This window comes from Schistocerca americana, chromosome 1 (assembly GCF_021461395.2).
Source record: "Schistocerca americana isolate TAMUIC-IGC-003095 chromosome 1, iqSchAmer2.1, whole genome shotgun sequence".
Taxonomy (NCBI): Eukaryota; Metazoa; Arthropoda; class Insecta; order Orthoptera; family Acrididae; genus Schistocerca; species Schistocerca americana.
Window position 1 is genome coordinate 253,923,443 of NC_060119.1, and position 27,136 is coordinate 253,950,578.

The 27,136-nt window shown below is 39.6% G+C and overlaps 1 protein-coding gene across 1 annotated transcript in view; it reads left to right on the forward strand.

The window, feature by feature from the left end:
- LOC124623192 (DNA-dependent protein kinase catalytic subunit-like) overlaps positions 1-27,136 on the forward strand; it is a 565,210-nt gene that overhangs the window by 475,544 nt on the left and 62,530 nt on the right. Inside the window, exons 44-47 of the mRNA XM_047149022.1 lie at positions 4,231-4,409; positions 5,631-5,779; positions 26,143-26,357; positions 26,473-26,806. Of these exons, the coding sequence (XP_047004978.1) occupies positions 4,231-4,409; positions 5,631-5,779; positions 26,143-26,357; positions 26,473-26,806 (877 nt within the window). The remainder of the gene's footprint in view (positions 1-4,230; positions 4,410-5,630; positions 5,780-26,142; positions 26,358-26,472; positions 26,807-27,136) is intronic.

A 27,136-nucleotide genomic window follows, 5' to 3' on the forward strand; every position in this document is an offset into this window, starting at 1 on the left:
ATCACATAACATCAACAGATACGAAGAAAGTAAATTGGAAAAAGAAAACACTACATGGCAAGCACCCGTATCATCTAACACAGCCACACATCGATCAAGACGCATCCAACACATGGCTAAGAAAAGGCAATATATACAGTGAGACGGAAGGATTCATGATTGCAATACAGGATCAAACAATAAACACCAGATATTACAGCAAGCATATTATTAAAGATCCCAATACCACAACAGATAATTGCAGACTTTGCAAAAAACAAATAGAAACAGTAGATCACATCACTAGCAGATGTACAATACTAGCAATTACAGAATACCCCAGAAGACATGACAATGTAGCAAAAATAATACATCAACAGCTTGCCTTACAACATAAACTTATAAAACAACACGTTCCCACATACAAGTATGCACCACAAAATGTACTGGAGAATGATGAATACAAATTATACTGGAACAGAACCATTATAACAGATAAAACACCACCACATAACAAACCTGACATCATACTCGCCAATAAAAAGAAGAAATTAACACAACTAATCGAAATATCCATACCCAATACAACAAATATACAAAAGAAAACAGGAGAAAAAATTGAAAAATACATCCAACTGGCTGAGGAAGTCAAGGACATGTGGCATCAGGATAAAGTTGACATTATACCAATTATACTATCAACTACAGGAGTCATACCACACAATATCCACCAGTACATCAATCCAATACAGCTACATCCAAACTTATACATACAACTACAGAAATCCGTAATTATTGATACATGTTCAATTACCCGAAAGTTCCTAAATTCAATATAACATGTACCGTACAGTTAAAAGGAAGTCACGCTTGATCAAGGCCCGCATCACTTTCCATTTTTGACCAGACATAACGCCTGAGAAAATAAAGAATAATAATAATAATAGTCAATGTGATGGTCATAAAACAGTTGCAGTTGCACGTGAGGTTGACTCTTATGTGTAGACAGTTTGAATCAATCGTGGCTGCTCTATTTGATTATCAGATGATGCAACACAGTATGACAATTTGGCAGAAAGTTTGTTATGATTTATCTTTCAGCACTTTGCAGCAGTTTATCTAGTGAAAGACTTTTCCCTGAAAAGTCTGTTTATGAAGTCAAGTGAAATTGCTTATTACCTCTTAACACAGAGAAATGGTGTTCATTCGCCATAATTTACCTCTAGTACAGTATGAATACTTTTTTTCCGTATGAATAATAAATTGTGTGTTTATTTGGATGTGTTGAGGATTTGTGTGTTTCTGATATTGTACATGTGAATTAAATAAAGTCACTTTTATGAAATGTTCATAATTTATTAACATATTATCCAGTATGTGGTCAGATAGTAAAATTAGGCTGGGTTCCGGATTGTTACCAGATATCCATTTCATCTTCGCTACAGATCGTTATGCTGCAATATTATGTAAGAAATAAAACATTGCCAAAAGCACCACAGATTATTTTGAAATTGGTCAGATAGTTCAAAACAAAACTTCTACTTTGTCTAAAAAGAATACAGTGTGTAGAATGCACAGTTTGTTATCAGTATTACCAGTTTTGGGTTATGGAAGGCAGATATGAACTTCTAATGAAACACCCGTTTAAATAAATTGGTGTGACATGAAGAAAGTGTAGTCAGAAAATGTAAAGGACTACTTTTAGGGGGGAGGGGGGGAGGCTATGGACGCACAGTGTAGATTATCATGGACAGCGTCTGTGTCTTTGGTGTATTTTGTTGTATGGGCATTAGGCTGTGGTCTAGGCAAATTTCTGTGCTCAACATTTTGGCTCCTAATGTTGAAGATATCATCAGAGGCCGATCTTGTTCAAGTTTGAGTCTTCATACCCTCTAATGTTGTCTCCAGCACAGAGAGACAAAATTCTAGGCACCCAAATTTGCCTGAGACCAGCCCACGCCACCAAATAGCTTGTGCCAAGTGGCTCGCCCTCACATTGTAACAGTGAGCTACTGACATGCTCACAGTCACTAGGGCGGTGGTTGTGGTGGTCAGGCAGGATTTGGAGGGGGAGGGGGGGGGGGGGGTTCAGGTGGTAAGTGCTGAAACAAGGAAGTTCCACAAAAAGAAAATTGTTGATGAGTCTATTCTTTGACCACTAATGTTAGTTCTATAGAGGTGTGTTGCTGCACTTTATGGTGACGAATTAGTGCCTTTCCAGGGAAATTTACTTTCTCAGCCGGCTACATTGATGGGGAATGTCACCAAAATGAAATTTAAATTTCTTTTAATTTATGAACTGAACATGTTGCAGCTTAAGTACAAAACATGATATTTCTTACGATTGATGCAGTCTTATGGTGAATGTCGTTTTTGGGAAAAGTTTAAATTGGTATCAACAGGTATTTCATGATTGCTACATTCATGTGTTAAACATAAAACAGCTTGATATCAATGGATACTATTTATTTTGCTTTTCACTAAAGCATCAATGTCTGGTACCACTTTCCGAGCACTACTGCAAGGTGCTTTCAGTAAGTATTACAACACTTTATTTTCTCAGCCAATTTTACTTAAAAAAAATGCAGAATTTGCTGTGGAAAATCACGATATGTTTCTGCTTCAGTCCCTATAGTTAGTTACATGAAGTTCCAGTAGGTGGCAGTGCTAAAGCCTCCAAAATGGCACCTATAATGGAGGTGTGTTCGAAGCAGAGAGCTGTCATTGAGTCTCTGTTGGCAGGAAACCAGCACATCACTGATATTCATAGACACTTGCAGAATGTTTGCAGAGACCTGCCAGTGAACAAAAGCAAGGTGAGTCACTGGGTGAAATGTCTGTCATCAGCACAACTTCATCGCACAGACCTATCCGATCTTCTGCATGCTGGTCGGCCGCACATAACTGTGAATCCTGGAGTGTTGGAATGTGCGGACACACTCATTCGATTTGATCGACGGATCACAAACAAACACCTTGCTGCACAACTAGACATCTCTGTTGGTAGTGCTGACACACTCGTCCACTCCATGGGAAGCAGTACGTAGATGATACAGAGTTTATTGATGTCAACCAGTGGGATGGTACCATGCAGGCATACAGGTACTCACAGTAAAGTGGAGTAAGACCATCACATTGAACAGAGATTATGTTGAAAAATAGGATTTTGTAGCCTGAAGAGTGGGGAATAGTGTAGTGCATTGGAATCCTGAAAAAACCAACGTGGTTTTAGGAAAAAAGTGTTGCATTATGATATGAACAACTCTCGTAATTCGAAGGTAAGATTTTAAGTTTAAGTCTGTCTGTCAGCTTATCTAGGTACGTTTCTCATTCTCTTCGTTATGGAAAAGTGTTGTTCTCACAAGTACATAAGTTCAAACATTGACATAATATGTTAAGTCATGTAAATTTATATTGAGGAAAAATTTTATTCTTGTCATCAAGTTTTATTTTATAATGAAACATATCACGCAACTCCCTGTCACAGTAATAGCTCCATTAGCTGTAGCTGGTGCTAGGCATCCCACACAGATGTGTTGTAAATTTATATTGGTGTGTCTGACCTCCTCTTTGAAACTCCCAACCTGGCCATCGTTCTGCTTTTCATCAGTTTAAAATGAGCTACTCGCCACTTAAGCACTGCACTGTATGTATGTACAATTGCATCAGAAGATATGATAAACCTACCATGTGGTCATTCCTCTGAAGACAGCACACAGTTTGTGTGTTATATAATGACATGTGGCTGCTCCAATTTGCTGCAAATATTCACACCTCAGACTCAAGAGGACACCAGTGCTTTTGCTCATCCCTGCACCTACTGCACTGCCCTACCTTAGACCACAGTGTAATGCAACAAAACAAAATATACCTTGGAGGAATCTGAATATTTTTTGACACCAAACATGTAGATCCCATAGGCTTCGTAAACATATTTTGGTAATAGTAACTCATATATTGGCATATCATATGCAGTAATAGTTCTCACACTTCATACATGAATGGAGTCGGAAGGAACTTTCATATGTGATGCAGCACGTAATATGTTTTTCAGAATCCATAATGGTGATTTTGCTGATGACAAATGTAAATGTAGAAGAAAGAATATTAGATTGTCTGAAAAGTGAATTCAGACTTTTTTCTATATGTACATAATGTGATAATTTAAATATTTTGTTTGTACTGTGTAACATATTATGAGTCAATTATGCTCAATAAAATAGATAATATGTTCTATTTACATTGTTCCAGGCCAGATGAACTGTTGACAGCAATTAAGAAACATGGTTTCAAAGCTGCCACAGAAGCTGTTCATGTAGCTGAACATCAGTTGCGGAAGAATTCCTGTAGCACTGTGGAAGACAGAAGCACGGAGCACAGACTTGCAGATTTACACCTGAAACTTGCACAGTATTGTCGCAGTCACTATGGTAAGTATGATAAAATCACATCACAGTTTAATGGCTTTATTAAATAGCCCAATGAATGTCTCATTATTCTGTTTTTGTCTCCCTGTGACATTCGGATATAGTTACATAAAGTAAAGAAGAGGCAACCACTCACTTAAACCAGACTTGAGTGTGGAGCATAAAAACACCTAATAGGAAACAGTATTCACAATAGCTTTCAAGCTCTTTCTCTTTTTTTCCCCTAGTAAAAGTACACACATTCACACACATAGCCACATAGACCCAAATGTACACTCCTGTGGCCATAGTGAGTCTCGCCATGGTGTACATTTGATTATCTTTGTGGTTGTGTGTGAGAATGTGTGTACTTTCACTAGACAACGAGCAAGAGCATGAAAGCTTCTGGCCAAGTTTACATCTAGCGTATGCCGTCTAAAATCTGTGATGCAGACCACTTGCTGGAAAGAGTGAAACACGGTGGAGGGGGAGGGGGAGGGGTTTAGTGATGATTTGGGCAGCCATATCACTGTATTTCATGGTCACCATGGTTACTCTCCAAGGTCGCACTACCACCACAGATTACGTGACCATTTTGGCTGGTCACGTCCATCTAATGCTATGGCGTTTTTTCCCCAATTGTGATGGTGTTTTGCAAGATGACATCCTCTGTGTTCACATAACTGACATCGTCCATAGATGATTTTTGTGAGGATGAGGATGAATTGTCAGATCTAGGCTGGCCACCAAGTCGCCAGATCTCAATATTATTGAGCCTACTTTGGAGTGAAGAGTGTCTGATTAGTGCTCACCTTTCATCATCATTACCTGAACTTGCCATTATTTTGCAGGAAGAATGTAAAAGAATCCCCTGAAAAGCATATAGGGTTTCTATTTATCCATTCCAAGATGACTGCAAGCTGTTTTGAATGCCAACTTGTTTCCTGTATCGTATTAGATGTGCTAATGTGTTGTGTTGTTCTTGGTAATTCCATTTTTTTCCTCTCCATATGTTGTTACCTAAGTGTTCTCCAAAAAGAAATAATGTAAAAAAATGTCAGAATAAAATAGTGATCATTTTAAAATTTTTGTTCCCTGCAAAACATTGTACTATGTAACCTTCTATAGAACACATTATTATTTGTCAGCAGAAAGATTGGTAGTACAAAAATCAAAATTCTGTAAACAGATAAAGAAGTTGCTTGTTATAAGTGATACGTAATACGTGATATTTCCTGTTATCAGGTCCTGACACCCAAAATTATGATATCACCATTGTAACCTCACTACTGAAGGCTATGAAGTATGGCTCAGCTGAAGCTCGCCAGCTATTTCCATGTCTTCTGGAGCTACATCGTTTGCCAACTGAACTGTTAGATGAGTTTAAAACTCAGGTAAGTTTCAACTGTTGATATTTCAGGATCAGACATTTTACTTTCCCATATTCTAACTTGATAATAGCTTTTCTCACAGGTGAATGTTGCCTTACTTGGTTGTAAATAAATTCTTAATTTTGGTGTTGTTGTTTACTATTCTCCATTAGGCAATGTGGGATCCAAAGAAGGATCTCACTCCCATTTAGCAGTTACTGCTCTGGGAGTAATTACAGAAGGGTTTGTAGAGTAAGTGAAGTGAGAAAATGAGCACTGAATATCTTGGATTCATAACTTTAAGAGGATTACAGTGTTACAATGTTGGAAGGAATGGAATAAAGTATGAAGAAAGTCGTGTCAAGCACTACGTAAAGAATGTGGGTTGGATGTGGTGTGGGTTTAAGTGGTGGACTACAATTATTATAACTATTGACATTGTATTTCTGGTTAAGTAATAAAGGGCTGGAAATATCTGATAAGTGAAATATGAAGTATGAAATCTGAAACGGTTACTGCATGTGTTTGGAAACAAATATGTGGTGGGGAAAATGAAAAGGGAATTGAGAAAGAAGACAGGCAAAAGGAGAAGAGGGAGGACAGGAAATCATGATGAAAGATATCCCACTCCTTAACCCCCCTCCACACACACACACACACACACACACACACACAGTGTGCTAGTGAAGTACATTATCGGAGCTGTAGTTCTGCAGCTCAGATGGGATGAAGAAAGGCAGGAAAGAAAGCAGGGAGTGGAAGGAAGGGTAGAGGACTGATGGCTAATGGTTCGGAAGGAGGCAGCAGGTGCATGGAATAGAAATGTGACATGGAACATGACACAAGTGAGTTCATGTAGTGCCTGATGGTGGTGTTGTGGAGAAGGTGAATGTGAGGGGGAGGCAGAGTGGAGGAAGAAGAGGCTATGGGGAACACGGCGTGTGTGCAAGATCAGTGAAGTTAAAGTCGTCGTGCAGAGTGGAGATGGGTGTGGGACAAGAAGTTGCCGAGATTCATACCAGGGGCAATAAAGCAGAAAAAAGATGTGTTGCAAGGACAGTTCCCATATTTTTATGTCTTTCTCAGTTACAGAGTGCAATTTATTACTATAAGTAATTTAAGTTTATGATGAATGTCTTCAAGACCCAAGTACAAACCATTATTCAGTCATATCGAGCCAACTTATGTATATCAAACAATGGAAAATCCAGAAGGGAATGTAACAATATTAGAGAAGGAAAGTTGCTACTCGCCATATAGCGGAGATGCTGAGTCACAGTAGGCACAACAAAAAGATTCACACAATTATAAGCTTATACATCAGTATCTCCGTCCATATCAAACGTACTAACCACCACCAATACCTCCACTTCGACAGCTGTCACCCATTCCATATCAAGAAGTCCCTTCCGTACAGCCTAGCCGTCAGTGGTCACTGCATTTGCATTGACAAGCAGTCCCTCTCAAAATATATCCAGGGTCTCACTGAAGCCTTCACTGGCTGTAATTATCATCTCAACCCTGTATAAAAACAAATCTCCCTTGCCTTATCGGAGAGATCTCCCAGCACCTCCCAAAGTCCGACAGTCCGGCCACAGAGGAGCATTCCACTCATAACTCAGTACCATCCGGGACTGGAGCAACTGGATTACATTGTCCACCAGGGTTTCGATTACCTCTCGTCATGCCCTGAAGTGAGAAATGTCCTGCCCACTATCCTTCCCACCCCTCCTACAGTGGTATTCTGCCGTCCACCGAACCTACACAATCTACTCGTCCATCCTTACACAGTCCCTACTCACAAACCCATACCTCATGGCTCATACACCTGTAGTAGAGCTAGATGGAAGACCTGTCCCATACATCCTCCTACCACCACCTACTCCAGTCCAGCCACTAACATCACCTGTCCCATCAAAGGCAGGGCTACCTGTGAAACCAGTCATGTGGTTTACAAGCTAAGCTGCAACCACTGTGCTGCATTCTATGTAGGCATGACAACCAACAAGCTGTCTGTCCACATGAATGGCCACTGACAAACAGTGCCCAAGAAACAAGTGGACCACCCTGTTGCTGACCACGCTGCCAAACATGACATTCCCATCTCAGTGACTTCCCTGCAATGCATCCTACATACCCATGACCCTCCTGGCCTCAATCTTCATTAGTCAATGTCCTCACACATCCATCTCCCTCCCTGTTCCCATTCCAGCGCTACACAGCTGTCATTTCACCATCACACTCAGTCTTTTAATTTCTTTTTATTTCTCTCCTTTCCGCTACTCCCCCCTCCCCCCCCCCCCCCCTCCCCACCTTCTCTCCTGCCCTCCGTCTGAACTGCAGCAATTCACTGTCCACCATCCCCACCATACTATCCCTCCCTCTCCCTGTCCTAGCCTCCTCCTTACCCCCACCCAGTTGCCACTCTCTTCATGCACTGGTGCTGCTGCTCACATTGTGGTTTCAGGTGTCTGAGACTGCAGTTGTGTGTGTGTGTGTGTGTGTGTGTGTGTGTGTGTGTGTGTGTGTGTGTGTGTGTGTGTATTGCTGACAAAGGCCTTAATGGCCGAAAGCTATAACTGTGTGAATCTTTTTGTTGTGCCTATTGCAACTCAGCATCTCCGCTGTATGGTGGGTAGCAACGTTCCTTCTCTAATATTGTTACAACTTGTGAATATGTGATACAGTTAGGAACTAATAAGTCAAAAAAGTTTTGTCATTTTGTTTAAAAATGTAAGGTGCACATACAAACTATTTGAACAGACATGTTGGCTCTATTCATTTCCCAACCGCGTAGTGAAGAGAAGGTGATGTTAGAGGAAGAATCCAGGTGGCAGAGATTGTGAAGCAGCTATTGAAATTGAGCATGTTGAGCTCAACAGCATGTTCCTCCATTAGTCGGTCAACATTGCTGTTAGTCACAGTTTGGCAGTAGTCATTCATTCATGTGAACAGCTTGTTAGTGGTCATGCTAACATAAAATGTTGTGCAGAAATTGCAGCAGGGATGGTATGTGACATGGCTGCTTTCACAGGTGGCCTTGCCTCTGACGGGATAGGAGAGATTGATGTGTCAGACAGGTTCGCCTAATGTGAATTTTAAAATTTTCCCGTCCAATTGACTGTTCAAACAAAATTTGGGCTTGCAGCCAGTTGTCGTTCAATACTTCGCACAATATTTCAACTGGGCACCTGCCAGTCATCTTCAGGTGAGCCGTCACAGACTGGCAAAAATGTCCTCCGTTCCACAATATATAGCATACTGTAACTATTCTGCGCATGCGTCAAAAACTTGATAGTTGAACCACACTGCCCGCCGGCAGCACCCTCGCTGGTGGAATAGCGGAACTCAGTCGCCCTCTGCGTTGCTGTTTGCCACGGCCGTCAACGCACTCTGTCGTCTTCGATTTGAGCAAATCATGGAGATGATGGGATTCCATGCAGTGTCCAGCTGGTAGCCGCTGTCACGGTTTAACAGATTCTCCGCCAGTCGTATTTCTATGGATTCTTTAATAATGGAGTCTCAGAAAGACGTTGCTGTGGAAAAAATCATTGTTTCCTCATATTCCATTGAATGTCCAGTAGAAATACAATGTTCAGCAATAGCGGACTTGCCTGGCTGCAAAAGGCGGGTGTAACGTTGATGTTCCGTGCAGCGTTCTTTCATGGTGCGTGTGGTTTGACCTATGTAAGCCATACCACATTGGCACGGTATCTTGTAAATTCTGGCCTTTCGTAGTAACAGATTGCCCTTAACTGATCCCACAAGGTCCGCAATCTTCGATGGTGGGCGGAAAACCACTTTTACCTGAAATTTTCGGAGGATTCTTGCTATTTTAAACGAAGTGTTTCCAACAAAAGGAAGAAAAGCTAAAGATTGTTCCGGCATGTTCTCCTCTTTATTCACTTCCTGCTTATTAGTTTTAATTGTTAGTGCCCTGTTAATCTGCCGGATGGAATACCCATTTTCGCTGAATACTGTCTTTAGATGGGCGAGTTCTTGAGGTAAGCTATCTAGAGCTGAGACAGTATGAGCTCTATGAACAAGTGTTTTAAGCAAACTCATGGTTTGCGATGGGTGATGGCAACTCAATGCTTGCAGGTACAAATCAGTATGAGTCGGTTTCCGGTAAACTGAAGGCCCTAGAGAACCATCATTCTTCCTTCGAACCAAGACATCCAAGAAAGGCAAACAACCATCTTTCTCTATTTCCATGGTGAACAGGATGTTGCTATGAATGGAGTTGAGGTGATGTAGAAACTCCATTAATTTATCTTCTCCGTGAGGCCATACTATGAAAGTGTCATCCACATACCGCCAAAAAACTCTTGGCTTCAGGGCAGCTGATTCAAGCGCTCTCTCTTCAAAATCCTCCATAAAAAGGTTGGCCACCAAAGGAGACAGGGGACTACCCATGGCGACACCGTCAGTCTGTTCAAAATATTCTTGATTAAACATAAAATAAGTTGAGGAAACAACGTGCCTGAACAAAGCAGTGATATCAACAGGAAACATGTTCCCAATCAGTGTCAAAGAATCTGCAAGAGGAACTTTTGTAAAAAGTGAGACCACATCAAAACTTACTAGAAGGTCTACACTGCTAAGATGAAGAGCCCCCAGTCGATTGATAAAATCAGCTGAGTTTCGTATGTGATGTGAGCACTTGCCTACGAAAGTAAGGAAGCGAGATGTTTAGCTAAATCATATGTAGGAGCTCCAATGTTGCTCACTATTGGACGCAGAGGAAGACCCTCTTTATGAATCTTTGGAAGGCCATACAGTCTTGGAGGTACACAACCATGTGGTCTTAACCTCTTGGTGGTCTCTTGCGCTAAGGAGGAGGAATTTAATAGTGCTGAAGTATTTCGTTGCACACGTCCTGTAGGATCGTAATCAATCCTCCTAAAGGTAGAGTTACTTAGCAGACCATACATCTTATCTTTACTCCATTCGTAGCAACATCCTGTTCACCATGGAAATAGAGAAAGATGGTTGTTTGCCTTTCTTGGATGTCTTGGTTCGAAGGAAGAATGATGGTTCTCTAGGGCCTTCAGTTTACCGGAAACCGACTCATACTGATTTGTACCTGCAAGCATTGAGTTGCCATCACCCATCGCAAACCATGAGTTTGCTTAAAACACTTGTTCATAGAGCTCATACTGTCTCAGCTCTAGATAGCTTACCTCAAGAACTCGCCCATCTAAAGACAGTATTCAGCGAAAATGGGTATTCCATCCGGCAGATTAACAGGGCACTAACAATTAAAACTAATAAGCAGGAAGTGAATAAAGAGGAGAACATGCCGGAACAATCTTTAGCTTTTCTTCCTTTTGTTGGAAACACTTCGTTTAAAATAGCAAGAATCCTCCGAAAATTTCAGGTAAAAGTGGTTTTCCGCCCACCATCGAAGATTGCGGACCTTGTGGGATCAGTTAAGGGCAATCTGTTACTACGAAAGGCCAGAATTTACAAGATACCGTGCCAATGTGGTATGGCTTACATAGGTCAAACCACACGCACCATGAAAGAACGCTGCACGGAACATCAACGTTACACCCGCCTTTTGCAGCCAGGCAAGTCCGCTATTGCTGAACATTGTATTTCTACTGGACATTCAATGGAATATGAGGAAACAATGATTTTTTCCACAGCAACGTCTTTCTGAGACTCCATTATTAAAGAATCCATAGAAATACGACTGGCGGAGAATCTGTTAAACCGTGACAGCGGCTACCAGCTGGACACTGCATGGAATCCCATCATCTCCATGATTTGCTCAAATCGAAGACGACAGAGTGCGTTGACGGCCGTGGCAAACAGCAACGCAGAGGGCGACTGAGTTCCGCTATTCCACCAGCGAGGGTGCTGCCGGCGGACAGTGTGGTTCATCTATCAAGTTTTCGACGCATGCGCAGAATAGTTACAGTATGCTATATATTGCGGAACGGAGGACGTTTTCGCCAGTCTGTGACGGCTCACCTGAAGATGACTGGCAGGTACCCAGTTGAAATATCGTGCGAAGTATTGAACGACGACTGACTGCAAGCCCGAAATTTGTCTGAACAGGTTCGCGTAAGTCTTCCAGAGGAATGTGACCCCTGTGTCAATGGGTTTAGAGTTGGTGTAGCATGCACAATGCCTCTTATGTAACAACTGCCGATGGAATTTGTTGAGTATCTCCATAACACTCTTGTGCCAGCTAAATGCTCCCGTGTCAAAACACGTCGCTCTTTGTTGGATCATCTCTCTCTCTCTCTCTCTCTCTCTCTCTCTCTCTCTCTCTCTCTCTCTCTTGTCCTACCTGGTAGGGATACTAGGTATATGAACGATACTCAAGAATTGGACGAACAAGCACCTTATAAGCCACCTCTTTCATGGATGAATTACATTTCCTTATGATTCTTCCTATGAATCTGAGTCTGGCATCTGCTTTTCCCATTATTTGTTTTATGTGGCCATTCCACTTGAGGGCACTCTGGATACATCTTCATAGATATTTTATTGTGGATACTTTTTCCAGCTGCTTGTTACCAATAGTGTAGCTGTCCACTAGTGAATTTCTTTTCCTTTGTATGCACAACATGTTCCCTTTGTTGACATTCAGGGTAAACTACCACTACCTACACCATTCATCAAGTGTCTGGAAGTAATTCTAGATATCATTACTATCTTCTGGCATCACTATTTTGTTATAGACAACCGAATCACCTGCAAATGGCCTTAAATAGCATCCAACGCTTTCTACTAGACCATTTATGCATGTTGTAAATGATAACATTCCTATCACACCTCTCACTCTGGAAATTATCCTTACATCTGTCAGTATTGTTCTGTCAAGAGCGATGTTTGAGTTCTGTCCACAGGGAAGTCTTGAATCCAGTTGCAAATATGCCCTGATTCTCAATAAGCTTTCTCCTTCTTCTTCTTCTTCTTCTTCTTCTTTTTCTTTTTCTTCTTCCCCCCCCCCCCCCCCCCCCCCACACACACACACACACACACACACACACACTCGCCCACACACACACCAAACAGCAGAGCAGGAGAGTATCAAATGCCTTCCTGAAGTCAGGGAACATGGCATCAACCTGAACACCATTATCCACGGTGCTGCCCATCTCATGGAGGAATAGAGTGAGCTGAGTTTTGCAGGAACTCTGTTTGCAGAATACATGATCATGTTATGCAGTCATAGAACATCAACTGCACACCTGCCACTGCATCATTGCGAAACTGTATCAAGAAAGCATTGACTCGCACACCAAAGGAAAGAGCAAGCAGCACCACATCCCCGGGAAGACAGAGTTCAGCACCCCCTGTCAATGCTCGCTTAACCAGCTGCCCATCGCTGGTTGGTCCCAGTTCGGTCACAGACTTCAAGACCAGCAGTGCTGAGTAATAGGAAGACAATACTTAGCCTGCGTTCTGTGAGTAGTAATACAGAACAATGTAATTGTATGTAGATAGCACAGGAAGCCACTTGATAAAAAGAAGTTAAGTTATGTTTCTTTTTCTTTTAGAAAGAAAATGTCCTATTAATTAGAAAGTTTAATGCATAGATCATTCTGGGTTCCTGCCACTGGGTTCCTTGTTTGTGTCAGCACTGATTCCCACAGTAGCCGACACAACTGATTTTTATGGAGTAGATTTTCATTCTCCAAAAACTTCATAATTCTGGAGCTTAAAATAATTTCTGTAATTCTACAAAAGACTGATGTCAATGATCTAGGTCTGTAATTCTGTGCATCTGTCCTATGGCCTTTCTTAAAAATCGGTATGACCTGAGCTTTCTTCCAGTTGCTAGGTACCCTTCATTGCTCAAGCAACCTATGATAAATTACAGCTAGAAGGAGAGCAAGCTATTTTGGATAATCTTTGTAGAATCGTATAGGTATCTCATCTAGTCCTGACACCTTTCCCCTACTAAGTGATTGCAGTTGTTTTTCTATTCCGTGATTGGTTATCTCAATATCTGCTGTTTTGACATTTGAACAATGATTGAAAGCAAAGACCATGTTATGATCTTCTGCAGTGAAATAATTTTCGAAGACTGAATTCAGTATTTCTGCCTTCTCTCTGTTATCCTCCGTTTCGGTGCCAGTATAGTCACTAAGTGAATGAATAGTTGATATTGACCCACAAAAGCTCTTAGGGCTTTTAATCGGGTTGGTTGACAAAGTTTTACTTTCATAGTCATTGAACACTTCTCTCCTTCCACTCATTTTCACTTCATTCAGCTTTTGTTTGTCACCTATTTTTTACTTCTTTTGAATCTGAGATGAAGTTCTCTTTGTTTATGTAGCAGTTTTCTAACACAGCTATTAAGCCATTATGTGTCTTTCAGAATGAGATTTTCTCTCTGCAGCAGTGTGTGCGCTGATATGAAACTTCGTGGCAGATTAAAACTGTGTGCTGGACCGAGACTCGAACTCGGGACCTTTGTCTTTTGCGGGCAAGTGCTCTACCAACTGACCTACCCAGACATGACTCACGACCTGTCCTCACGGCTTCAGTTCTGCCAGTACCTTGTCTCTTACCTTCCAAACTTCATAGAAGCTCTTCTGCAAACCTAGCACACCTAGAGCACTTGCCCGCGAAAGGCAAAGGTCCTTAGTTCGAGTCTCGGTCCAGCACACAGTTTTAATCTGCCAGGAAGTTTCATATGACGTGTCTTTTCCATCCCGTAAGACATTACTTGGGACATACTTTCCTAGGACACAATGCACAATACCTTTGAATTTTTTCCATTTATTCTCCATATCTTCATCCTCATCAGTGACTATTTGATGCTGACTGCTCAGATACTCTGAAATCTGTATCCTGTGACTCTTGCTAAGCAAAAATATCTTCCTACCTTTCTTAACATTCTTTGTAACACACTTTGTCATAGGCAGTGTCACAGCTTTATGAACACTTGTACCTTCCTCTGTGTTAACTGATTCGATAAGTTCAGGTCTGGTTGTTGCCAGGCGGTCTAAGACATTACCCTCATGAGTTAGTTTTTATTTATTTATTTATTTACACATCTGTCTCCGTAGGACCAAATTGAAGAGCAAATCTCCAAGGTCATGGAATATGTCAGTACATGAAATTAAAATATAAAAGTAATAACAGGTAAAATAAAATGTTTGTGAAGCCAAAAAAAATCAAGCCGTAAGTTTAAGTAAATGCAATCAACAATAAAACATAAGAATTAGCTAAATTTTTCGAGGAACTCCTCAACAGAATCGGAGTAGTGACCCAGTTTGAAAGCACATGGATCACTGCTAAGATTTTTGAATTCTTGTGGTAGCTTATTGAAAACAGATGCAGCAGTATACTGCACACCCTTCTGCAAAAGAGTCAAGGAAGTACAATCCAAATGCAGGTTGGATTTCTGCCTAGTATTAACTGTGTGAAAGCTGCTGATTCTTGGGAATAAGCTGATACTCTTAACAAGAAATGACAGTAAAGAATATATATATATTGAGAGGCCGGTATCAGAATATCCAGATTAATGGACAGGGATCGACAAGAGGTTCAAGAACTTGCAACACTTATAGCTCGAACTGCCCATTTTTGAGCCAAAAATATCCTTTGAGAAAGAGAAGAGTTAACCCATATGTCATAAGTGAATGAAAATAAGTGAAGTAGACTACTTTTCATGTTGAACTGTCACTTTTTCAGACACTGTTCAAATAGTAAAAATGACAGGATTAAGTCTTTGAACAAGATCCTCAATGTGGGATTTCCAGGACAATTTACTATCTATCTGAACACCTAGAAATTTGAACTGTTCAGTTTCACTAATCATATTCTGTGAAATTAAAATGCCAGGTTTTGTTGAATTGTATGTTAGAAACTATAAAAATTGAGTCTTACTGTGATTTAGTGTTAGTTTATTTTCTACAAGCCATGAACTTGTGTCATGAACTGCACTAGTGTCATCATCAAACAGAAATATTTTTGAAGCACCTGTAATACTAGAGGGCATATCATTTATATAAATAAGAAACAGGAATGGTCCCAGCACTGATGCCTGAGGCACCTCCCATTTGACCATACTTCACTGAGACCCCTCATCATAGCCTTTCTCAATGAATGATCCAATTTCTGGAGCAATATTTCGTGATCAGCACAATCAAACACCTTAGTTAAATCAAAAAAACTATGCCTAGCATTCGAAACCTTTTGTTTAATCCATCCTGTACCTCACAGAGAAAAGAGCGTATAGGATTTTCAGTCGTTAAACCACTTCTAAAGGTGAACTGTACATTTCATAGCTAATTATGTGATATAAAATATCAATTATCATTACCTACACAGCCTTTTAAATAACTGTAGCAAACACTGATTGTATAGAAATAAGTCTAAAATTGTCTACAACAACCATTCAGGAAACTGACCATTCTTAAATAAAAAATTACAAATATGGCTAAGTACAGAGCTGACATGTGCAGCACAGTACTTTACCATTCTGCTAGGTACTCCATCATATCACAGAGTCCTTAGTCTTTGGTGATTTAGTTATTGACTCAGTCTCCTCAGTTGTGAGTATCACAAAGGGGTATATCACACATCAGTCTTGGAAAGGCATTTTCCAAGAGAGTTATATGATTCCCTGTAGAAACTAAGTTTTTATTTAATTCACCAGCAATAATCAGAAATTGATTGTTAAGTACTGTACATATATCTAACCCATCAGTAACAGAAATATTTTTACTATGAACTGACTTCATATCGTCGACCTTCTGCTGCTGACCAGACACTTCCTTCAAATATGGTAATCAGGTGCTTTTATGGACCGCCTGGGTCAGAAGCTATAGTGGGACAGTGGTTCAGACACTTCCTACAATATGGTTTTAATTCTATCCTGTGAATTATTGTAGATGTTCTATTTGCATACCACATATGCTTTGCCTTCCTAATAACATTTGTAAATATGTGGCAATACTGTTCGTAATGGGCTATTGTAGCTCAATTGTGACTACTAGTAAAATTTTTGTATAATTTCCACTTTGTTCTATATGATATCCTTATCCCACTAATCAGCACCAGGCTGCCATTTACTGCTTGGTTCTCTATCTGCTCAAAGTAATTTTCGGACAAGACATCCAGAACAATGTCACACAAAACTCTCTCTCTGGCACCGGTTTTAATAGCATAAAACTCCCAATCTATATGTGACAAGTTGAAGTCACCTCCCAGTATCACAACAACATGATCAGGAACATTATAAGTGATCTGTCTGAAGCACTGTCCCACTATAGCTCCTGACCCAGGTGGTCCATAAAAGCATCTGATTACCATATTTGACCAATCTTTGATACTTAATAAATAGTGGTAAAGAATATGGTTCAGTTTCTCCTGCCCAGGAAGGTATTGTGTGATGGGGGATGCTCATTTGCAGTTTGTTCTTGGAAGTGGTGGGAGCTTGATGATGTGTGAGAAGATAACACAGGAAAATCAGTTTTGCGAATCTTAACCAGATAACATTTTTGGAGTTTTGAGTGACTAGGACTATTCCCTCTAGCTGGCTCATAAGTAGTTTGACACAGGAAGATGCTGTGTGCTACCCATGGTTGTGCTGTGGATTTGTTTGTGTACTTTCCTTTCATAGAGGAAGTAGCTATAAGCGAAGAAGTAGTCAGTCAAATGTATAAGAAATGAGGTTGTAAGGATCCTGTCCCAGGACCATAACTTCACTCGTCCTATACCCATACTCTCTTCCCCACAGTCTCTTCTTCTGCTTCTGTCTCCTCCTCCCAGTCCACAATCATCATCATTCCCTGCAAAAACTCACTGATATCAGTGCCCAGGATGCATTCGCAACCTGTGCACCAGCTGCCTCCCTCCCAGCCATCAGTCATTTTTCCCAAACTCACACTTCAACCCCAGTCTGCTTTGTTTGCCCATTCCTCCTGACACAAACGCTCATACCAGCCAACTAGCATACTGCAGCCTGGGGATTGAGTCAGCACAGTTTAGCCATACAGAGGTGCGCGCGCGCGTGTGTGTGTGTGTGTGTGTGTGTGTGTGTGTGTGTGTGGCACTGTGGCTACCACAGCCGTGGCAAAACACATCAAGTTAGTTAGGACTAACCATTGTTAGTAAGGACTACCATCAGTTGTCCAGCAAAAATTTTCATTGTCATCATTCCATTCTACAGCTAATGGTACTCCTTATTTGCAATTGCGAATTCATTTGATGTGCTCTACTATTCAGTGAACTGTTACCTTTATTGGGCAGTAAGTTGGTGTATGTGCTGAAAAAATGACAAAAATATTTGCTCAGTTCCCTGCTTGTTATATCCTACATGGAGCTCTATGGAAATTAGTAGAAGTATTGCGTTTTCAGCAAACCACTTTAGAAGTAGAGCTACACAACAATTTTCTGTCATGTTTGACAGAAACAGTCACCTGTTTTTGGATGTAACAGCACATTGAGATACTTTTCATATTCAGCTGACTTTGTTCTAAGTTACTTAAAACATTTTTTCATGGAGATCAGTCTCTCTTCTGCCATTTACATGCTTGTAAAGCATGTTACTCTAAATCTACATAAAGATTCTTTGAAGAATATCATTGTTTATTTCTTTATACATCCATATGCAATATGCATCTTATGATTGTTTTCTGAATTTGTGCAATGAGTACATATACACAAATAAGCACCGTTCAAATATACACAAATACCTACATATTTTTTCATCTCTTGTGTTACATGTATTTACAACTCATATCTCTATTCTTCTGGAAACAGTATTGATGTATTGTACTGTAATCATGTAGGACCCATATAGTGATCATTCAGAATGCAATTATGCATCAGTGTCACTCATCACACAGCACTATCACTTGAGATTGTTTTATCATATGTCACAGGGGAAGTAACTTAGAAATTTTATGGGTTATGTTTAATTTAATGCTGATGTTTCATAAATTCATCTTTGCTATATTCGCTGTTAACTGTCAGCATACTTTTTAATTCTTTTTAGACTTGCTTATGTCTGAAATATGCTGGAGTCTTTGAGGCAAAGTATTGAATAAAAGTTTTGGTAGATACATCATATATTTTTATATCGAGCTGTCCTGTGCATTTCCCTCTAAAATTCTGCTTCTTTTTTTTTGCGTTCATAAATGTAAAAGGCTGGAAAGGTAAGATTTTGAGTTCTTTGAAAATTCTGTACTTGATTCCCTTTGTCAAATGCCTTTTATAATTCTTACAACTCTCATCTGAAGTTTACACATTTGTTGTGCCATGCCCCACTTAGAACCCCATACCTAAGAAAACTAGGCACAAACAAATGAAATCCACACAGTAGTGTTTCTATATAAAACATTTGCTTTTTTAAAATATTTCTGAATGATTTTCTGGTATGAAATGTCTGTATATCCATTCTCCCAAGAATTTTGTTTGACAGGGCGCCCTAAAGCTTACAGTTGTGGTCATAATAATGCAATAAGAAGCTTTCACATGTTATCCTCTAGTTACGTCAAATAAACAGTATATAAACTACATAATTGTTGACTACTCTAATCATGGACTCTCATACAACAAAAACTTTAAAAATATGAATACCTGCACTTATCATGTCTCTCATGATACAGAACTAATTGGAACAGAAGTTAATAGTACTCTAGGCAAAATATGTTGAGGAATGTAATGATCATGTTGTGCCAAAAACATAACTATTAATAAACAGTTTTAAGTAATGCAAATTAAGTAAATACACAGACCTTCCATGAAAAAAATTAAAACTTTTTTACGATTTTAAAGAAGAACTAGTTAGTAAATATGACTGTGCTAATTATCTCTTAATATGGCATCTCATGTTGTCATAATTTGTTAATCATAATCTGGTAAAGAGAAAAAAATAAATGGTTCGGAATCTTAAAGTGAGAAGGTGCTGTAAAATAAAGTCTCTTCTTTTTCATGTTAGATATAATTCAAGGATTACTACAAGACTGATCTATTTTTAGTATCAGACATCAGGTGTAAAATTGCAATCACATAAAGTGAAGTTAAATTAATTCCAAATGGAGACATTTTGAACATCCTAAGAAAATGGAGAGATTGATGTACCCAAGTTAAATAGCTATTTAATTGGTTTTCCACTAGAATGGGAATATAATTGCAGTTATCAAGAAATGAAAACTTGTTCAAAGGAAAAAGAGTAAGACTAAAGAATTTTCACATCAAATATTTAATGTACGAGGGCTATCCACAAAGTACATTACGTTTTGCAATTAAAAATAAATAAAGTATTGAAAATTTTTTTAATTATATACAGATGAAAGCCACACTTAAATACTACTTTCCTACATAGTTGCCATTTAAATTAAGGCACTTATCGTAGCGATGGACGAACTTGGAAATTCCTTCGTCGTAAAATTCGGCCACCTGTGCCTTCAACCACGTGGCGACTGTCTTTTGGGACAGAAAAGGTGTGATTTTTGCGGATTTCCTGGAAAGAGGCACTACAATAAACTCTCAAAGGTATTGCCAAACTCTGCACAACCTCAGAAGAGCAATACAAAACAAGCGTAGGGGAAAGTTGGGCTCAAAGATCTTGCTGATTCACGACAACGCCCGGGCCCACACGGCAAATGCCACTCGTGAAGTTCCCGAATCTTTTAAGTGGGAGTTGTTTCCTCATCCGCCGTACAGTCTCGACCTGGCACCGAGCGACCTCCACTTACTCCCAGCAATGAAGAAGTGGTTGGCTATGCAGCGTTTTGATGACGACGCACTGCTTCATGAACAGGTAACCATGTGGTTGAAGGCGCAGGCGGCCGAATTTTACGATGAAGGGATTTCCAAGCTCGTCCATCGCTACGATAAGTGCCTTAATTTAAATGGCAACTATGTAGAAAAGTAGTATTTAAGTGTGGCTTTCATCTGTATATAATTTAAAAAAATGTCCAATACTTTATTTATTTTTAATTCCAAAACGTAATGTACTTTGTGGATAGCCCTCGTATATATATGCATAAAGTAAGGGAATATCAGATAAAGATTGTAAATTTAAAGAGATGGAACAATAGGTATAAAATACCTATAAGATACTTGGGTAAAAACACGTAGCTAAAGAGATTGAAAAGAAAAAAAAAACAGGGATAGAAAAAGAGAACCAAAATAAATGAGGGGCAGGAGGAAGAATAATAAGAACAAAATGGCCTTCAGAGCAACAAACTTATACTCTTGTCAAATATGAGGCTGCAATTATGAATCAGTTTCAGAGACTGCACATACGTGAGACACTAACTAGATGTTTAAACAATGTGATAGTGGTTTGGGAGGCAAGTGTTTCAGATACTTGAGATGTATAGAAAAAAAAAGAATTGTTTAAAATGCATAGCACACTGACAAAAATTGAATAGGATTGGCAATAAGAAGGAATGGATGTTAGTGTGAAGCATATTGAGACATGTAATGTTTTTCTCATTGATTTAAGAAAATAAAAACCATTATTTTCAACGCAAGCAAGCAGACATTGTCACTAGCACATTCAGGACTGGGATTCAGATACCCATACATTCATCCAGATTTAGGTTTATTCCCCATCCTTGTTGCCCCAAGCTTTGTGCTCTGCCACTAATGTTATCTTTGATGGGACTCTAGATCATAATATTGTATTGTTCTTCAGTACAGCCCACATATTTACATATATTCAGAATATATTTCACATACTTTTGAAGGCACTGCAGTGGATCAACAAATGAATAGTTATTCATAATGCTTGTAATTAATTTTATAAACTTGAAATAAATGAGAAAGAGATGTGTGTTCTCTTGTAGCAGACAATATACATTGATTAAAATGCCAATTAATAGCCGCATATGCCATAGTTTATAGATAAATATATCCATGGTTAATGAATGACCAAGGCCATGGAAAGCTGAAATGATAGCAGTTCTTTCATTGTCACAGAAGTAATTTTGTAAGTTCAAAGACAAAACTGGTTACTTTAGTCATTGTGCATTTGAATCTCAGTACATAACTTATCAATGAAAATAATCAATTTTTGAAAATAAAATATAATTGGATACATAAAAAAATTTACTCGCCAAGCAACAGTGGCAGAAAACGCATAAAAGTTATGTAAATGTGTAAGTGTTCAGAGCCAGTGGCTCCTTTTTCTGCGCAGAAGGCTTGAATGGGAAGAAAGAGTGATGAGGGAAAAGGACTGGCAAGTTCTAGGAAATAACGAGAGTTGTGCAAAAGTACCCCAGAACCATGGGTCAGGGGCCTGCTAAATTCTGAAACCTGGAATATCTTCACTGTGATTTTATATGTAATTTCTTTATAAACTCAATGTATGTGTCTGGAAAAGCAAGGAAATCATTCAGGGAATGATGAATCATTAGTGTGAGCTTAACTGAAAGTGGTGGGTTTTGTTTGATTTTATTGGTTATGTTGTTGTTGTTGTTGTTGTTGTGGTCTTCAGTCCTGAGACTGGGTTGATGCAGCTCTCCGTGCTACTCTACCTGTGCTAGCTTCTTCATCTCCCAGTACTTACGGCAACCTACATCCTTCTGAATCTGCTTAGTGTATTCATCTCTTGGTCTCCCTCTACGATTTTTACCCTCCACACTGCCCTCCAATACTAAATTGGTGATCCCTTGATGTCTCAGAACATGTTATACAAACCGATCCCTTCTTCTTGTCAAGTTGTGCCACAAACTTCTCTTCTCCCCAATCCTATTCAATACTTCCTCATTAGTTATGTGATCTACCCATCTAATCTTCAGCATTCTTCTGTAGCACCACATTTCAAAAGCTTCTATTCTCTTCTTGTCCAAACTATTTATCGTCCATGTTTCACTTCCATACATGGCTACACTCCATACAAATACTTTCAGAAACGACTTCCTGGCACTTAAATCTATACTCGATGTTAACAAATTTCTCTTTTTCAGAAACGCTTTCCTTGCCATTGCCAGTCTACATTTTATATCCTCTCTACTTCAACCATCATCAGTTATTTTGCTCCCCAAATAGCACAACTCCTTTACTACTGTAAGTGTCTCATTTCCTAATCTAATTCCCTCAGCATCACCCGAGTTAACTCGACTACATTCCATTATCCTCGTTTTGCTTTTGTTGATGTTCATCTTATATCCTCCTTCCAAGACATTGTCCATTCCGTTCAACTGCTCTTCCAGGTCCTTTGCTGTCTCTGACAGCATTACAATTCTTACAATTTCTTCTCCATGGATTTTAATTCCTACTCAGAATTTTTCTTTTGTTTCCTTTACTGCTTGCTCATTATACAGATTGAATAACATCGGGGAGAGGCTACAACCCTGTCTCACTCCCTTCCCAACCACTGCTTCCCTTTTGTGCCCCTCGACTCTTATAACTGCCATCTGGTTACTATACAAATTGTAAATAGCCTTTTGCTCCCTGTATTTTACCCCTGCCAACTTTAGAATTTGAAACAGAGTATTCCAGTCAACATTGTCAAAAGTTTTCTCTAAGTTTACAAATGCTAGGAACGTAGGTTTGCCTTTCCTTAACCTAGCTTCTAAGAGAAGTCGTAGGGTCAGTATTGCCTCACGTGTTCCAATATTTCTGCGGAATCCAAACTGATCTTCCCCAAAGTCGGCTTCTACATGTTTTTCCATTCGTCTGTAAAGAATTCATGTTAGTATTTTGCAGCTGTGACATATTAAACTGATAGTTCGGTAATTTTCACATCTGTCAACACCTTCTTTCTTTGGGATTGGAATTATTATATTCTTCTTGAAGTCTGAGGGTATTTCACCTGTCTCATACATCTCGCTCACCAGGTGGTAGAGTTTTGTCAGGACTGTCTCTCCCAAGGCTGTCAGTAGTTCTAATGGAATGTTGTCTACTCTTGGAGCCTTGTTTCGACTCAGATCTTTCAGTGCTCTGTCAAACTCTTCACGCAGTATCATATCTCCCATTTCATCTTCATCTACATCCTCTTCCATTTCCATAATATTGTCCTCAAGTACATCGCCCTTGTATAAACCCTCTATATACTCCTTCCACCTTTCTGCTTACCCTTTTTTGCTACCGAGCGAGGTGGCGCAGTGGTTAGCACACTGGACTCGCATTCGGGAGGACGAAGGTTCAATTCCGTCTCCGGCCATCCTGATTTAGGTTTTCCGTGATTTCCCTACATCACTTCAGGCAAATGCCGGGATGGTTCCTTTGAAAGGGCACGGCCGATTTCCTTCCCCTTCCTTCCCTCACCCGAGCTTGCGCTCCGTCTCTAATGACCTCGTTGTTGACGGGACGTTAAACACTAATCTCCTCCTCCTCCTTCTTTGCTTAGAATTGGGTTTCCATCTGAGCTTTTGATATTCATACAAGTGGTTCTCTTTTCTCCAAAGGCCTCTTTAATTTTCCTGTAGGCAGTATCTATCTTACACCTAGTGAGACAAGCCTCTACATCCTTACATTTGTCCTCTAGCCATCCCTGCTTAGCCATTTTGCACTTCCTGTCGATCTCATTTTGGAGACGTTTGTATTCCTTTTTGCCTGCTTCATTTACTGCATTTTTGTATTTTCTCCTTTCATCAATTAAATTTAATATTTCTTCTGTTACCCAAGGATTTCTACTAGCCCTCTATTTTTTGCCTGCTTGATCCTCTGTTGCCTTCACAATTTCATCCCTCAAAGCTACCCATTCTTGTACTGTATTTCTTTCCCCCATTCCTGTCAATTGTTCCCTTATGCTCTCGCTGAAACTCTGTACAACCTCTGGTTCTTTCAGTTTATCCAGGTCCCATCTCCTTAAATTCCCACCTTTTTGCAGTTTCTTCAGTTTTAATCTACAGTTCGTAACCAATAGATTGTGGTCAGGGTCCACATCTGCCCCTGGAAATGTCTTACAATTTAAAACCTGGTTCCTAAATCTCTGTCTTACCATTATGTAATCTATCTGATACCTTTTAGTATCTCCAGGGTTCTTCCATGTATACAACCTTCTTTTATGATTCTTGAACCAAGTGTTAGCTATGATTAAGTTATGCTCTGTGCAAAATTCTACCATGCGACTTCCTCTTTCATTTCTTAGCCCCAATCCATATTCACCTACTATGTTTCCTTCTCTCCCTTTTCCTATTATCGAATTCTAGTGACTCATGACTATTAAATTTTTGTCTCCTTTCACTACCTGAATAATTTCGTTTATCTCATCATACATTTCATCAAATTCTTCATCATCTGCAGAGCTAGTTGGCATATAAACTCATACTACTGTAGTAGGCATGGGTTTCGTGTCTATCTTGGCTACAATAATGCATTCACTATGTTGTTTGTAGTAGCTTACCTGCATCCCTATTTTTTTATTCATTATTAAACCTACTCCTGCATTACCCCTATTTGATTTTGTATTTATAACCCTGTATTCACCTGACCAGAAGTCTTGTTCCTCCTGCCACTGAGCTTCACTAAGTCCCACTATATCTAACTTTAACCTATCCATTTCCCTTTTTAAATTTTCTAACCTACCTGCCCTATTAAGGGATCTGACATTCCACGCTCCGATCCGTAGAATGCCAGTTATCTTTCTCCTGATAACGACGTCCTCTTGAGTAGTCCCTGCCCGGAGATCCGAATGGGGGACTATTTTACCTCCGGAATATTTTACCCAAGAGGACGCCATCATCATTTAATCATACAGTAAAGCTGCATGCCCTCGGGAGAAATTACGGCTGTAGTTTCCCCTTGCTTTCATCTGTTCCCAGTACTAGCACAGCAAGGCAGTTTTGGTTAGTGTTACAAGGCTAGGTCAGTCAATCATCCAGACTGTTGCCCCTGCAACTACTGAAAAGGCTGCTGCCCCTCTTCAGGAACCACACGTTTGTCTGGCCTATCAACAGGTACCCCTCCATTGTTGTTGCACCTATGGTACGGCCATCTGTATCGCTGAGGCACGCAAGCCTCCCCACCAACGGCAAGGTCCATGGTTCATGGGGGGTTATTGATGATGTGAATATAATAAATATAGTGATGACCACTCACCAGGTAATTGCATCAGGGCTCCGTTGTCTTCAGAGCTAAAGTGGCAGTGGTGGGCAAGAATTCACCATCATTAAGATTCTAATATCAGGCACAGCCCATTAATCATATTTTTCTGTGTCAAATAAATAAAGCAGCAGAAATTAGTGCACAATTGTGAATACTATGTTACACCACTGAAAGAACTTGGGATCTATAACAAAACCTGGAGAGTTGTTAAGCTAAAACTGCTTTCGAATTTAGTGTTTATTCTTATTTTGCTTTGTGTTACACTAGCATACTGATAATGCTCTCAACATTTTCCCCTAGCATTTTATTCCTAATATATAAAATGTTGTTGTTGTTTGTTGTTAATGCTGTTGTTGTTATTATAATCATCACTATTATTGGCATCATCATCTCTCTTTCCTCAGAGTGCCTCTGTCCCTGAGTGGATGTTTCTTGGATGGGTGAGCCAGATTTTGGCTTCTTTGGACTCGCCTGTGGGGATTGCCTTACATGAGCTTGTAATTCGTATGGCAAAAGCCTACCCACGAGCTCTAGTTTATGCTTTTAAAGTTAGTGCCAAAAAGTACACATTTGATGAGATCTCAGAAACCAGTGAATCTGCCAGAATCATTGTAGACAGGTTGGTAATGTCAGTTATAGCTATAATTCTTTAGCTCACTTTCAGTGCTCTCATAAATGAAACATTTTGTCCTATGTATTTACAAATAATTTATTGTCTGTTTCATGTTGAACAGATTAAAGACCATCCTGTTAAGTGACACCATTGTGGAAGAATTTACAAATGCATTTTCTTGGCTGTGTTTGCCACGTATATTGTTGGGCAATGAACTCAAAAATTTATCTCAGCTTTTAGAAGCTGGAGTGGCAAACTTAAATCAGTTCAAAATTGAATTTCAAGAAATGTTGAACAGATTGTTTGTGTCGCGAAGGGAGATGCCTTCACAAGGCAGTAGTGCGTTATGTGGTGAGATTTTCAGTGAAATTGATAAATATTATCCAGATGAAAACAAAAGAAGTTCAAAATCTCAGATTCAGAAAGGTGAAATACACTTGGGTGCAGTATTAACGGTATGTGGAACAGTGTATAAAAATTACTACTAGCTATAAATGGATTTACGTCAATTTGACATTCAAATGTTACCTTATATACCCTGTGCAAAACACATCTGCATGTGTCACGTTTCACACATTGATTGTTTCCATAAACTATATTCAGTCATTAACAATAAATTTTACAATAGGAATTTGTGTACCTAATGCCAAAAGAGTTTAAGAGCTACAAGCGGCCTGTATATTTTAATAGGTTTGGGAGTGGAAAGACCTGGTGGAATGTATACAATTTAAGGAGTGAACATAACAACTCACTGTAATAGGAATGCTGCACGGGCACCTGTTCCG